Below are 14,368 nucleotides of genomic sequence, written 5' to 3'. Positions count from 1 at the left end.
CAGGGGTGCTCTCCATTATCTGACATTCCCTTTCCCTCTCCTGACAGTTACCCATTTATCGGTCTCCTGTAGCCTGGGGGTGACTACCTCCCTGTAGTTCCTGTCTATAACTGCCTCACTTTCCCTAAGAAGCTATTGAGTTGAAGCACCAGTTCCCTCACATGGTCTCTATGAAGCTGCATCTTCATGCACCTGGTATAGGTATGGCCATCGGGGAGGCTGGGAGTCTCCTGGAAATCCCACATTTGATGCCCAGAACAGAACACTGGCTCTGTAGACATGCCCCCTATTCTCTCTAGAGTTGAATAAGGAATGAACTTACCTAGACTCCGCCTGTTCTCGCTGAAGCCTTGTTGAGCCAAAGCTTTCCTACTCTGCCTCAGACTATTCTGATTCTATTTCTATTCAAGATTCTGATTCTTGAATTCCGATATAATTTATGATGTTGCACTCAGTCTACCTGCACTGCACTTTCTCTGTAGCTGTTACATTTTCTTCTGCATTGTTATTGTTTTATCTGGTTCTACTTCGATGCACTGTTACGATTTGATCAGTATGAACAGTATGAAAGATGAGCTTTTCACTGCATCTCGGTACATTCAAACTTCAAAGTATGTTTATAATCAAAGTACATACATTTCACCAATATAGCCCTGAGATTCATTTTCTTGTGGGCATACTCAATAAATTTGCTTTAATTGTTTGCATGATTTGTGTTTTTTTTCTCTTGTGCATCGAGTGTTGGTCTTTTATTTTTTTTTTCTTTATTTGGGTTCTTTCGTGTTTCTTGCTTTGTGGCTACCTGTAAGCTAACAAATCACTGGGTTGCATAATTTATACTTTCTTTGATAAATGTACTTTGAATTGAATTCAGTTGAAAGACACAAATTGAATTATCTTTAACGGAAGGGATCAAGTAGAAAAAAAACTTTTTGCACGGAATGGGACAAAGAAGCAACCCAAAATAGCTGATAATGACTAAAACTGAATGGCCATTCTTTGTAAAATTGTAGGTGTGTGGAAGTCCCGATATACCACTTCATCTTTTGAAATCTGTAGCCACGTACAAAGGAATAGAGCCAAGTGCTCCATTAATTCAGTGGTTCTGGGAAGTGATGGAATCCTTCTCCAATACCGAACGCTCCCTTTTCCTGCGCTTTGTGTGGGGAAGGACAAGATTGCCGAGGACAATTGCAGACTTCAGAGGACGGGACTTTGTTATTCAGGTAATGCCTCCATATAGGAATGCACAAGTGAAACAGTTGAGTTGTACAGTAGTGAAATCTGAATTTGGGTTAGTGAATTATGGTTAGGGATAATGATATCTCAACTGCTAGCATTCATGCCTCTGCGTCAGCTTCTTCAGCACAGAAAACCAGTGAATATACTATAGGTGCAATGCTCTGCATGACACATTATATTCCTTACAGGGGTGGAGGAGATCTCAGGGCATAAAGCTGAGGAAGGGCTCCAGTGTTTTTGTTCGTATTCTAGCTAATATATTGCTGTACTAACATCACTAGAACTGGAGCACCTGATTGCTGTGAATTGATGCACTAACTACTCCCCTTATCTATTAGGAGCACCAAGTGCTGTAAGACTACCTCTCCCTCCCTTCTCCATCTTTTCCCTCCCATTCTCTTTCCCGGTCATTTTCCATCTCTTGTCCATCCTTTGTTCTCCCCTTTGCCCATTGTAGTCCAGAATTTTGAAAGCCCCAAGAAAGTGCTCCAGATAATTGTGAGATCAGGGAAGGGGTATGGTGAAATTCTAGGGTATGTCTATATATCTGCCCCAAAACTCTTTGACCCCTCTACCATTAGGCAGGAGGTACCGTAGCATTGGGACAAGGCCTGTTAGGATGAGAAACAGCTTCTTCCCCCCAGGCCTTGAGACGACTGAAGTCCCTGCCACCATCCAGATTTCATCACTCATGAAGTGTGAGAAGAGTTATACTGTTTACTTTTTAACTTGTGTCGTAAATGCACTTTATGCTAAATGTCAATCTTCTGTAATATATTTTACTATTTGTTAATTTATTTGTGGTAATATTACTTTGTGTTACGTGTGAGTTATATGTACCTTATGGTGCACCTTGGTCCAGAGGAACTTTGTTTTATTTAGCAATATACTGTACGTGTTGAATGACCATAAACGTTATTATTGAAAATTTATTGTGGTTGGGTCCTAGATTGGTCTGGTCATTAATAGCAGATATTTTTATCTTGTGGCAGGTGCTGGACAAGTACAATCCTCCAGATCACTTCCTTCCAGAATCGTACACTTGTTTTTTTCTGCTGAAGTTGCCCAGATACTCGTGTAAGCAGGTGTTAGAAGAAAAACTGAAATACGCTATTCATTTCTGCAAATCAATCGACACAGATGATTATGCTCGTATTGCACTGACAGGGGAGCCCGCAGCTGATGACAGCAGTGATGACTCTGACAATGAGGATGCAGACTCTTTTGCGTCTGATTCCACGCAGGACTACTTAACAGGCCATTAGAGGCAGAAGAGACATCTGATGAGCTCAAGTCACATTTTTGAGCATACCTTTCGGACAGCACCATCTTTCAAAAATGCTGTGAATATTTCAAAGAACAAAAGTGAATTCAGATAGTAGATTAATGCAGAAAATTTACAGTTCTCAGAACCATAGTGCACAAATAAATATTTATTGCTTATCGTAGTTTACTAATACTTTTAGAGCAAATGTGTAATTTAGAATATGGTACTATATTCCTCACAAACTCGATACATAAATTATAGTTTGGTGAGGTTTACTTCTGTTTTCCGATGCTGCACACCATCGACACAGATTAGATTTAATACCTTCTGTTTGTGTTTACTGATTATTTTTTTTACTGTCTTTTTGTCAGAAGGTATTATAGTGACATAAATTAGTACCTGAGATGAGTCCCCTAATCCTTTTCATTTTGACAGGGTGCAAAATTGTTTGGGAGCTCAAAATAATTGTGTTATGTGCATCAAATTTCCCTGCTGTATATCAAGATAATGTGGAACCACAGAATAGTATTATAAATACTATGTAAGTTACTTTATTAGCAGTGTTTGTTTATATGACAGTGAACATTTTGAATGTTGTCTCACTTAACGTTAACAACACCACCTTACAAATTGTTTCAACTCTATTACTTCTGGTCATTTCCTGAAATTTAAAAAAAATCCTTGACTCCACCGAATAACTTCAGTAAGGTTTGAAGGCAGCCCTTCTGTCTACATGTATATAATTTGATATTGTGCCATGTATACACAAAAAATAAAGTAATTCATTTCCTTGTGAATAAAAGATTGATTTAAAAGACTTAAGTTAAAGTGTAACCTCCTCCTTGATGGGAGTGGGACAAACGGTCCTTGAGCAGTTCAGTACCACCGTGATCACTTTAGGCATTGTCAGTATTCATCAGGTTACCTTGTGTGCCAAACTTTGTTTCATTGGACTAATTGAGAGATTGGATAAATGCACTGGATGCATGGTGGTTGTCTGTTGTGTTCAAAAATGACAGGAAAGCTGGGCAGGAAAGTTTTTAAAGTGGGGAAAAACTGTGGCACTGGGGCAATTTCATTGTCTCGACCTCAGAAGTCCGGATCCAGTGGTATGAAATGAGCGTCACAAACTGGGTTCTTCCTTGGTTGCAGTGGATGACCATGACATCTTCTGTGCCTTGTCATGCCCGTCACTCTCCGCAGAGTATTGTAGCACCTCCTTCCTGGCCATGGATCTGACTGTAGATCTCATCCACTGCAGCTGACCTTGCATGCTGAGTCAGGCATGTCCCTGTCATACAGCAGTGTTAGGCCTTTGGCTATCCTCACCTGGTTTAGCCTGCCTGTTGAAGCAGTGTCCTGGGGTGTGGCCACTGTCGCACGTAAACTGCTACTTGGAACTACAGTTAAGAGCAGAGTGTCCGGCGGGGCCAGATACGCTGCATGAATAAATGTGGTTATCCACAGATGCACCCCTTGGAGAAAGAGGCACGTGTGTTTCCAGCATTTACCGCTTTCATTTCAGATTTCTAGCATCTACGTTTCTTTGGTTTTTCAACGCCTTGTCTCTTACCATTTAAAAAAAACATATCGAGACTTGGTAGTGAATTGTGGAATTAAGTACCACAAGTTATCTGGGCATATTTAAGCAGATGTTGATAGGTTCTTGATTAGTAAGGGTTCCAAAGGTTACGGGGTTGAGAGGGATAATAAATGGCGGAGCTGACACAATGGGCTGAATGGCCTAATTCTGCTCCGATGTCTTATGGTCTTTTCCGTTCTGTGCACCAAAATCTGTTTTGTGTTCTGTTTTGTTCACATTGTGCTGCACTTGCTATCTTCTTGCTAACTCAACCTGGTTAAATCCCAGCAACACACAAAATGATGGAGGAACTCAGCAGGCCAGGCAGATCTAAACAGTTGACGTTTCGGGCTGAAACCCTTAATTAGGACTGAAAAAAAATGAAAAGCTAGAGCAAGAAGGTAGGGAGAGAGGAGGAAGAAGTACAAGGTGGTAGGTGATGGATGAAACCGGGAGAGGGAAGCAGTCTATGGTCCAAACCCACCCTGGTATCACTCCCCAGTTTTTCATATTCTACATTGTCAACGGCATTGGTGCTGCTTCCTGCACCCATGCTGAGCTTGTCGACTTATTCAACTTTGCCTCCAACTTCAAACCTGCTCTCAAATTTACCTGGTCCATTTCCAACGCCTCCCTCCCTTTTCTCAATCTCTATTTCTGGAGACAGTTTATCTACTGATATCTTTTATAAACCCTCTTATATTGTCAGCTACCTGGACTATACCTCTTTCCACCCTATCACTTGTCAAAAAAAAAACCATTCCCTTCTCTCAGTTCATCCATCTCTGCCACATTTGCTCTCAAGATGAGGCTTTTTATTTCAAAACTAATGATATGTCCTCCTTTTTCAAAGAAAGGGGTTTTCCTTCCTCCACCAGCAACACTGCCCTCACCAGCATCTGTTCCATTTTGTGCATGTTTGCCTTCACCCCATCCTCTCTCCACCCCACCAGGGATAGGGTTCCTCTTGTCCCCACCCACCATCTCACCAGCCTCTGCGTCTAGCACATAATTCTCTGTAACTTCTGCCATCTCCAGTGGGATCCCACCACTAAGCACATCTTTCACTCCCCCCCCCCCCCCGCTTTCTAAAGGGATTCACTTCCAACGTGTTCATCCCTTCCCACTGATCTCCTCCTGGCTCTTATCCTTGCAAGTGGAACAAGTGCTACACCTGCCCCTGCACCTCCACCCTCACTGCCATTCAGGGCCCCAAACAGTCCTTCCAGGTGAGGCGACACTTCACCTGTGAGTCTTTTGGGGTCATCAACTTTGTTTCGTGCTCCCCGCGTGACATCCCGTATATCGATGAGACTCGATGGAGATTGGGAGACTGCTTTGCTGAGCATCTATGCTCAGTCTGCCAGAAAGCCCACTCATTTCAATTCTACTTCCTATTCCCATTCCGACATGTCAGTCCATGGCCCCTCCACTGCCACAAATAGACCATACTCAGGTTGGAAGAGCAACACCTTGTATTTCATCTGGGTAGCCTTCAACCTGATGGCATATACATCGATTTCTCGAACGTCCGATAGTTGCCCCCTCCCCCACCCCGTTTCTCTCTCCCTCACCTTTTCTCCTTACCTGCCCATCACTTCCCTCCAGTGCTTCTCCCCCTTTCGCCCATGACGTGTCCTCTCCCCTCTTCAGTCCTTTATCTCTTTCACCTATCAACTTCCCCTTCCTCCACCTTCTTGCTCTAACTTCTCACCCTTTTTTCCAGTCCTGATGAAGGATCTCAGCCTGAAACATCAACTCTTTACTCTTCTCCATAGATGTTGCCTGGCCTGCTGAGTTCCTCCAGCATTTTGTGGGTGTCGCTTGGATTTCCAGCATCTACAGATTTTGTTCTCTCTATTTAAATCCCAAACTTGTTTAACAATCCATTTGAAGCCTTTTCATAACATCCTAGCAACACCACCCAGAGTGAGATTAGTTTGTGGACTTGGGACACTGTTGCCACACACGAGATAGCCAGCTGAAAGCCTGAGGTGACGGACATATGCCCTGAAGAAGGGCCCCTGGATGAATGCTGTCTCCAGAGAAGCTAGGCCATCAAAAATAAGTTACTTCTGTGGGAAGTAGGCATGTCTCAAACCCCTCTCATTCACTCATGGAGCCAGTAACCTATAGCAATCAACATCCCAGTCTTTGAAACCATGATTGAAGCCTTGAGGAATTATATTCCAACATTCAGAAGAGGGAGACAGCCTGATTTTCCTTGGTGACTTCAATATCAGGCCTAGAAAGGAAATATAAGTGACAGGAGCTTCTGGAATCTGGAGCAACAATATCAGAGTCATAGAGAATTACAGCATAGAAACAGGCCATTCAGCCTATCTAGACCCTGCTGAACTATTATTCTGCCTAGTTCCATCAATTTGCTTGGATCATATCCCTCCATACACCTCCCATCTGTTAACCTCAAAATTTCTCCTAAATGTTGAAATCGATCCCATACCCACCGCTTCCACTGGCAGCTCATTTCAGACACTCACCACCATCTGATGAAGAAGTTCCTCCTCATGTTCCCTTTAAACATTTCCCTTCTAGTTCAAGTATTACATAACCTCCGTGGAAAAAGCTTGTTGGTATTTACCCTATATAATTCCCTCATAATATTTAATACCTCTGTCAAATCTCCCCTCATTCTCCTATGCTCCAGGGAATAAAGTCCGAACCTGTTCAACCTTTTCATAACTCTGGTCCTGAAGACCTAGCAACATCCTTCTAAATTTTCTTTGTACCCTTTCAATCTTATTGATATCTTTCCTGTAGGTAAATAACCAGAACCGCAGACAATACTCCAAATTAGACCTCACCAACATCTTGTACTTCACCATCCCAACTGCTGTATTCAATACTTTGTTTTAAGAAGGCCAATGTGTCAAACGCTTTCCTTAAAGCCCTATCTCTAGGTGATGCCACTTGTGCTGGAGGAGTTCATCAAGTTAGGAACCATCCTGATGCAGAGTTTGAAGTTAGTTTATTGTCATTTAACTATATACATGTATACAGTCAAACGAGACAACGTTTCTCTGGACCAGGGTGTAATGAGCATTAGTATACATAGCACTTGTATGACATACAATAATTTAGGAAAGTAAGAATAAAATCTACAAATTAATTCTGCATAGGTAACTAAGGTGCGTAAATCAAATATTGAAGGGTACAGTACAAATTATAAGACCATATGATGTAGGAGCAGAAGTAGGCCATACAGCCCATCGAGTCTGCTCTGCCATTCAATCATGGGCTGATCCAATTCTTCCAGTCATTCCCACTCCTCTGCTTTCACCCCTTACCCTTTGATGCCCTGGCTAATCAAGAATCTATCTATCTCTGCCTTAACTACACCCAATGACATGGTCTCCACAGCCAGTTGTGGCAACAAATTCCACAGTTTACCACCCTCTGACTACAGTAATTTCTCCGTATCTCAGTTCTAAAGAGACGTCCTTCAATCCTGAAGTCTCATGAGTGCTTTATAGAGCCTCAACATCACATCCCTGCTCTTATATTCTATACCTCTAGAAATGAATGCCAACATTGCATTTGCCTTCTTCACAACCAACTCAACCTGGACATTAACCTTTAGGGTATCTTGCACAAGGACTCCCAAGTCCCTTTTCATCTCCGCATTTTGAATTCTCTCCCCATCTAAATAATAGTCTGCCATTTATTTCTTCCACCAAAGTGCTTGACCATAAACTTTCCAACATTGTGTTTCATCTGCCACTTCTTTGCCCATTCCCCTAAACTATCCAAGTCCCTCTGCAGGCTCTCTGCTTTCTCAACACTACTTGCTCCTCCACTTATCTTTGTATCATTGGCAAATTTTGCCACAAATCCATTAATACCATAGTCCACATCATTGACATACATAATACTGTAGTCCAAATCATTGACATACATCTGGTGATGTTTTGACCCGAAACATTAACAATTCCTTACCTCTCACAGATGTTCCTTGACATGCTGCAGAAAAGGTGGACGTCATGGACGGATTGTCTACGGAGTCTCTGTGGGTGGAGGTTAGGAACAGGAAGAAGTCAATAACTCTACTGTGTGTTTTTTATAGGTTGCCCAATAGTAACAGGGATATGGAGGATCAGATAGGGAAACAGATCCTGGAAAGGTGTAATAATAACAGAGTTGTCATGGTGGGAGATTTTAATTTCCCAAATATAGATTGGCATCTCCCAAGAGCAAGGGGTTTAGATGGGGTGGAGTTTGTTAGGAACAAGTTTGAAAAGCGTTTAATTGGAGTAAGGGGGATTATGAGGCTATCAGGCAGGAAATTGGAAGCTTAAATTGGGAACAGATGTTCTCAGGGAAAGGTACGGAAGAAATGGGGCAAATGTTCAGGGGTTATTTGTGTGGAGTTCTGCATAGGAACGTTTCAATGAGACAGGGAAGTTATGGTATGGTACGGCACAGGAACCTTGGTGTACAAAGGCTGTAGTAAATCTAGTCAAGAAGAATAGAAAAGCTTACGAAAGGTTCAGAGAGCTAGGTAATGTTGGAGATCTAGAAGATTAATTGGCTAACAGGAAGGAGCTTAAGAAGGAAATTAGGAGAGCCAGAAGGGGCCATGAGAAAGCCTTGGCGAGCAGGATTAAGGAAAACCCCAAGACATTCTACAAGTATGTGAAGAGCAAGAGGATAAGACGTGAAAGAATAGGACCTATCAAGTATGACAGTGGGAAAGTGTGTATGGAACTGGAGGAAATAGCAGAGGTACTTAATATTTTACTTCAGTATTCACTATGGAAAAGGATCTTGGTGATTGTAGTGTTGACTTGCAGTGGACTGAAAAGCTTGAGCATGTAGATATTAAGAAAGAGGATGTGCTGGAGCTTTTGGAAAGTATCAAGTTGGATACGTCGCCGGGACCGGATAAGATGTACCCCAGGCTACTGTGGGAGGCGGGGGAAGAGATTGCTGAGCCTCTGGCGATGATCTTTGCATCATCAATGGGGATGGGAGAGGTTCCGGAGGATTGGAGAGTTGCAGATGTTGTTCCCTTATTCAAGAAAGGGAGTAGAGATAGCCCAGGAAATTAAAGACTAGTGCGTCTTACTTCAGTGGCTAGTAAGTTGATGGAGAAGGTCCTGAGAGGCAGGATTTATGAACATTTGGAGAGGTATAATATGATTAGGAATAGTCAGCATAGCTTTGTCAAGGGCAGGTCGCGCCTTGCGAGCCTGATTGATTGTTTTGAGGACGTGACTGAACACATTGATGAAGGAAGAGCAGTAGATGCAGTATATATGGATTTCATTTGATAAGGTACCCCATGCAAGGCTTATTGAGAAAGTGAGGAGGCATGGGATCCAAGTGGACATTGCTTTGAGCATCCAGAATTGGCTTGCCCACAGAAGGCAGAGTGCTTGTAGACGGGTCATATTCTGCATGGAGGTCAGTGACCAGTGGTGTGCCTCAGAGATATGTTCTGGGACCCTTACTCTTTGTGATTTTTCTAAATGACCTGGATGAGGAAGTGGAGGGATGGGTTAGTAAATTTGTTGACGACACAAAGGTTGGGGGTGTTGTGGATAGTGTGGAGGGCTGTCAGAGGTTACAGCGGGACATTGATAAGATGCAAAACTGGGCTGAGAAGTGGCAGATGGAGTTCAACCCAGATAAGTGTGAGGTAGTTCATTTTGGTAGGTCAAATATGATGGCAGAATATAGAATTAATGGTAAGACTTTTGGCAGTGTGAAGGATCAGAGGGATCTTGGGGTCCGAATCCATAGGACGCTCAAAGCTGCTGCGCAGGTTGACTCTGTGATTAAGAAGGCATACGGTGTATTGGCCTTCATTAATCATGGAATTGAATTTAGGAGCCGAGAGGTAATGTTGCAGTTATATAGGACCCTGGTCAGACCCCACTTGGAGTACTGTGCTCAGTTCTGGTTGCCTCACTACAGGAAGGATGTGGAAACCATAGAAAGTGTGCAGAGGAGATTTACAAGGATGTTGCCTGGATTGGGGAGCATGCCTTATGAAAATAGGTTGAGTGAACTTGGCCTTTTTCCTTGGAGCGACAGAGGATGAGAGGTGACCTGACAGAGGTGTATAAGATGATGAGAAACATTGATCGTGTGGATAGTTGGAGGCTTTTTCCCAGGGCTGAAATGGCTGCCACAAGAGGCACAGATTTGAGGTGCTTGGGAGTAAGTACAGAGGAGATGTCAGGGGTAAGATTTTTTTACGCAGAGAGTGGTGAGTGCGTGGAGTAGGCTGCTGGCAACGGTGGTGGAGGCAGATATGATAGGGTCTTTTAAGAGACTTTTGGATAGGTACATGGAGCTTAGAAAAATAGAGGGTTATGGGTAGCCCTAGTAATTTCTAAGGTCGGGACATGTTCAGCACAACTTTGTGGGCTGAAGGGCCTGTATTGTGCAGTAGGTTTTTCTATGTTTCTATGTTTCTTAGCTAAGGTTTTCTGGTAACTTGCTTTAAGTTCCTTGGGGTCAATATCACAAATGACCTGACTTGGTCCAACCAAGCAGAGTCCACTGCCAAGAACGCCCACCAGTGCCTTTACTTCCTGAGAAAACTAAAGAAATTTGGCCTGTCCCCTAAAACCCTCACTAATTTTTATAGATGCACCATAGAAAGCATTCTTCTAGGGTGCATCACAACCTGGTATGGAAGTTGTCCTGTCCAAGACCGGAGGAAGCTGCAGAAGATCGTGAACACGGCCCAGCACATCACACAAACCAATCTTCCGTCCTTGGACTCACTTTACACTGCATTCTGTCAGAGCAGTGCTGCCAGGGTAATCAAGGACACGACCCACCCAGCCAACACACCTTTCGTCCCTCTTCCCTCTGACAGAAGGCTCAGGAGCTTGAAGACTCGTACGGCCAGATTTGGGAACAGCTTCTTTCCTACTGTGATAAGGCTGCTGAACGGATCCTGACCCGGATCTGGGCCGTACCCTCCAAATATCCAGACCTGCCTCTCGGTTTTTTTTGCACTACCTTACTTTCCCTTTTCTATTTTCTATTTACGTTTTATAATTTAAATTTTTAATATTTACTATCAATTTGTACTCCAGGGAGTGTGAAGAGCAGAATCAAATATTGCTGTGATGATTGTATGCTCCAGTATCAATTGTTTGGCGACAATAAAGTATGAAGTAACTTGGAGCAGAAATTGGCCATATTCAACACCATTTCTTCAGAGACCATTGCAACACCTAACAGATTATGCCTTTGATTGAATAGGAGACCACAGGATGCTCACATTACCCATGACATTCTGCTTGCATTCCATGTGTCTAAAAAGCCCCAGGCTCTATATGATTTTTTAAAAAAGAATTTTCTGCCTCAAGCATGAGAAAATATGCAGATGCCGGAAATCCAGAGTAGCACACAAAACTCAGCAGGCCAGGCAGCATCTATGGAAAAGAGTTTCGGGTTGAGACCCTTCATTGGCACTTTCAATTATTTTTGTATGCATGTTGTTCCTGTATCCCTATTAGAATTATGCCTTTTGGAATATCTTGTTATTAAACCATTATTAGATATTTAGATGCCTTAGTTGGGAAGACCAACAGCTTCACTAACCAGAGACATTGATTTAGCATAATTGACCATAAGACCATACACTTAGGCCATTTGGCCCATCGAGTCTGCTCCACCATTTAATCATGTCTGATCCAATTTTCTTCTCAGCCCCAAGGAGATGAGTTATTAACTTCATACTTTCTGCATAATCACTTACAGAGTTGAACTGCACATGCGTGTAACGAGAGCTGTATAACTCATATCCTTCTGCCATAGGCCACACACTTATCAATCGGCCCTGCTGTGGACCACCTGGAGGTCCAGGACGCCAACTACAAAGAAGGGATCCGTATGCTCCATGATGGCTGGACTAAGTGTGTAAATGTAGGAGGGGACTATGTTGAAAAGTAAATGTGCTAGGTCTTTTAAAATTGACTCCTCCTACCTTAGGCCATGAACTTATCAATCACCCCTTGTAGGTACCTCATGGACCTAGGTGGCCAGTGAGTGCACGTTTGTGATCTTCTGATGCTGTGACCCACCCACTTCAATGTCCGATGTGTTGTGCATCCAAAGTTGTTCTTCTATACACCGCTGGGTTACAGTCACCCTCCTGTCTGCTTGAACCAGTCTGAACATTTTCCTCTGACCTCTCTCATTAACAATGTGTTTTCGCCCACTGAATTTTTTTTTGTTTTTTTTTGCACCACTCTCTGTAAACTCTAGAGACTGTTGTGCATGAAAATCCCAAGAGATCAGTAGTTTCTGAGATACTGAAACTACCCCACCTTGCACCAACAATCATTTCACTATCAAACTCAACTTCGATCACATTTCTTCCCCATTTTGATGTTTGGTCTGTAAAACAAACTGAACCTCTTGACCATATCTGCATACATGTGGCAGTCATTCACTTGCTGCCGCGTGATTGGTTGATTAGACATTTATATTAACATGCTGATATACAGGTGGCCATTGAGTGTGTGATGGTTGAATGGCCTTCCAGCGGTTTCTAAAATTATTGCTTGTTTTATCGCCTTTCTGATATGCTGTTTCAGTATTGGCAAAACAAAGCAGATGTTCAATTGCAGGGCACAGTAGCTTCTCATAGCTAAGGACGGCTAATGGCTCAGTCATTGCGGTTAACGTCTAGTAAACTCCCTCTGCTTCAAAGATAATTCACAGCGGGCATCCAGAAAATAAAGAAACTGAAAAAGAAATGGACTTTTTTTTTCCTAGTTAGGTTTAGAGACTCGGTGGTGTACAGTAGATTATACACCTGATTAACTAACAGCATTTTACACGTGTTGCCTGGGAATCAAGTTGAATTCAAGCAATCTAATGATGAAATGCATTCAGACACATTGCCTTGATGGATATGGCACTGTTGTTAAAATTCTTATTCCTCTTTATTAACAAGAACACTGCTCATTATGAGTAAAGTTGGCACCAGATGTTTCAGTTTAATCTTACATTTTACAGTTAAATGATTTTTCCAAATAGTTCCAATTATAATCTCACAGGAAAGCCTTAATTAACTATAAATGCCTCTGCCAAAGAGTGAAAAGAATTACTTTGATCTAGAAGGGAAGTCAAGTGGACACACAGTGGTTGGTGCTGAGAGTTCTGTTCTTGGCACATTCATTCTTTGACCCTTTGAAATTGCAAACAGGTTTTGTAAACTTAAACCAAAGGTGCAGTCACGGCAATGTGTGCTGTCCCAAGTGAAAAACAGAGTAAAGAGACGTTACATTCCACATTGGGTCAAGAAACTGTAGCACCTCATCATGTTGTGTTTTGTTCAGCTTTGGTTGTGTGGTCGACGGCAGGACTGGTATTTATTGCCTGCTCCTTAGTATCCTTGCCCTTTGTACTGGGGCTTGTGACTAAAAGATTGAATCTTTGAAAATTCCTGGTCTTTTAAATCAACTTACATTTGTTATCAAAGTGTACATGGGATTCATTCTCTCACAGACAAGAAAACCATGCAACCCGTTGTAAGAAAAACATCAAGCCCCCAGTTCGTAAAAAAAAAAGGAACAAATTGCGCAAAATGGCAACTAAAAAAATTAAATGAAAAACTTAGAATATAAAACAGCAGACCAAAAAGTCATCAAAACTGTCCAGGAATGTTCAGTTTCAGTTCAGTTCAATCTAGTGCTGCATCGTATGTTGACTGCAGGTCACAGAGTTAGTCTGTCCCAGAGCCACACCTGGCTTGGAAGAGACTGATCAGAAAGCTTTTTTTCTCCTAGGTCGCACTTTGCCTGTGCTGATCCCTGTGATGTCCGCAAGTGCGGGATACTCGACTGCGGCATTTAGGGCGGCATGAAAGCTCAGCGATTACTGCAGTCACTTTACAGAGCCAGCAATCGCTGATCACGGTTCAGTTTCTGGTACTTTCCATGAGGATTCCGAACAGTCTCCCTGTGACCATGTGGGTTTCCTCCACCAGGGTGCCAAAAGACGTACAGTCAGAGCTAGTAAATTATGGACATGCGATGCTGGAGCCGGGAGCATGGCGACACTTGTGGGCTTTTGGGCTGCCCCTCAAAAAAAAACGACGCAAAAATGCGTCATTGTGGTAAACCATATATATATATATGTTGTAACTGGGTTACCTGTCTGGACACGCCCCTCTGCTTTCTGCTCCTGTGGCTTCTCCCACAGACCCCTGAATAAAGGTGATTGTGTCATTGCTCCTCCCTCAGTCCAGGGCAGATACTCAGCATGGACGTTGGGCCATTTACTGT

At 42.8% G+C, this 14,368-nt stretch overlaps 1 protein-coding gene across 7 annotated transcripts in view; it reads left to right on the top strand.

Annotated features, from left to right (window-relative positions):
• Positions 1 to 3,318, top strand: part of herc2 (HECT and RLD domain containing E3 ubiquitin protein ligase 2) — a 240,637-nt gene extending 237,319 nt beyond the window's left edge. For all 7 annotated transcript variants that reach the window (XM_063054516.1, XM_063054512.1, XM_063054515.1 and 4 more), the window contains 2 exons: positions 1,014 to 1,226; positions 2,235 to 3,318. In XM_063054516.1, the coding sequence (XP_062910586.1) occupies positions 1,014 to 1,226; positions 2,235 to 2,507 (486 nt within the window). In that variant the 3' untranslated portion in view covers positions 2,508 to 3,318. The remainder of the gene's footprint in view (positions 1 to 1,013; positions 1,227 to 2,234) is intronic.
• Positions 3,319 to 14,368: the final 11,050 nt, after the last annotated feature.

The sequence above is a fragment of the Mobula hypostoma genome, chromosome 7 (assembly GCF_963921235.1).
Source record: "Mobula hypostoma chromosome 7, sMobHyp1.1, whole genome shotgun sequence".
In the NCBI taxonomy this organism is placed as follows: Eukaryota; Metazoa; Chordata; class Chondrichthyes; order Myliobatiformes; family Myliobatidae; genus Mobula; species Mobula hypostoma.
Note: the sequence above shows the minus strand (reverse complement) of the source record. Positions and strands in the feature narration are given on the sequence as shown.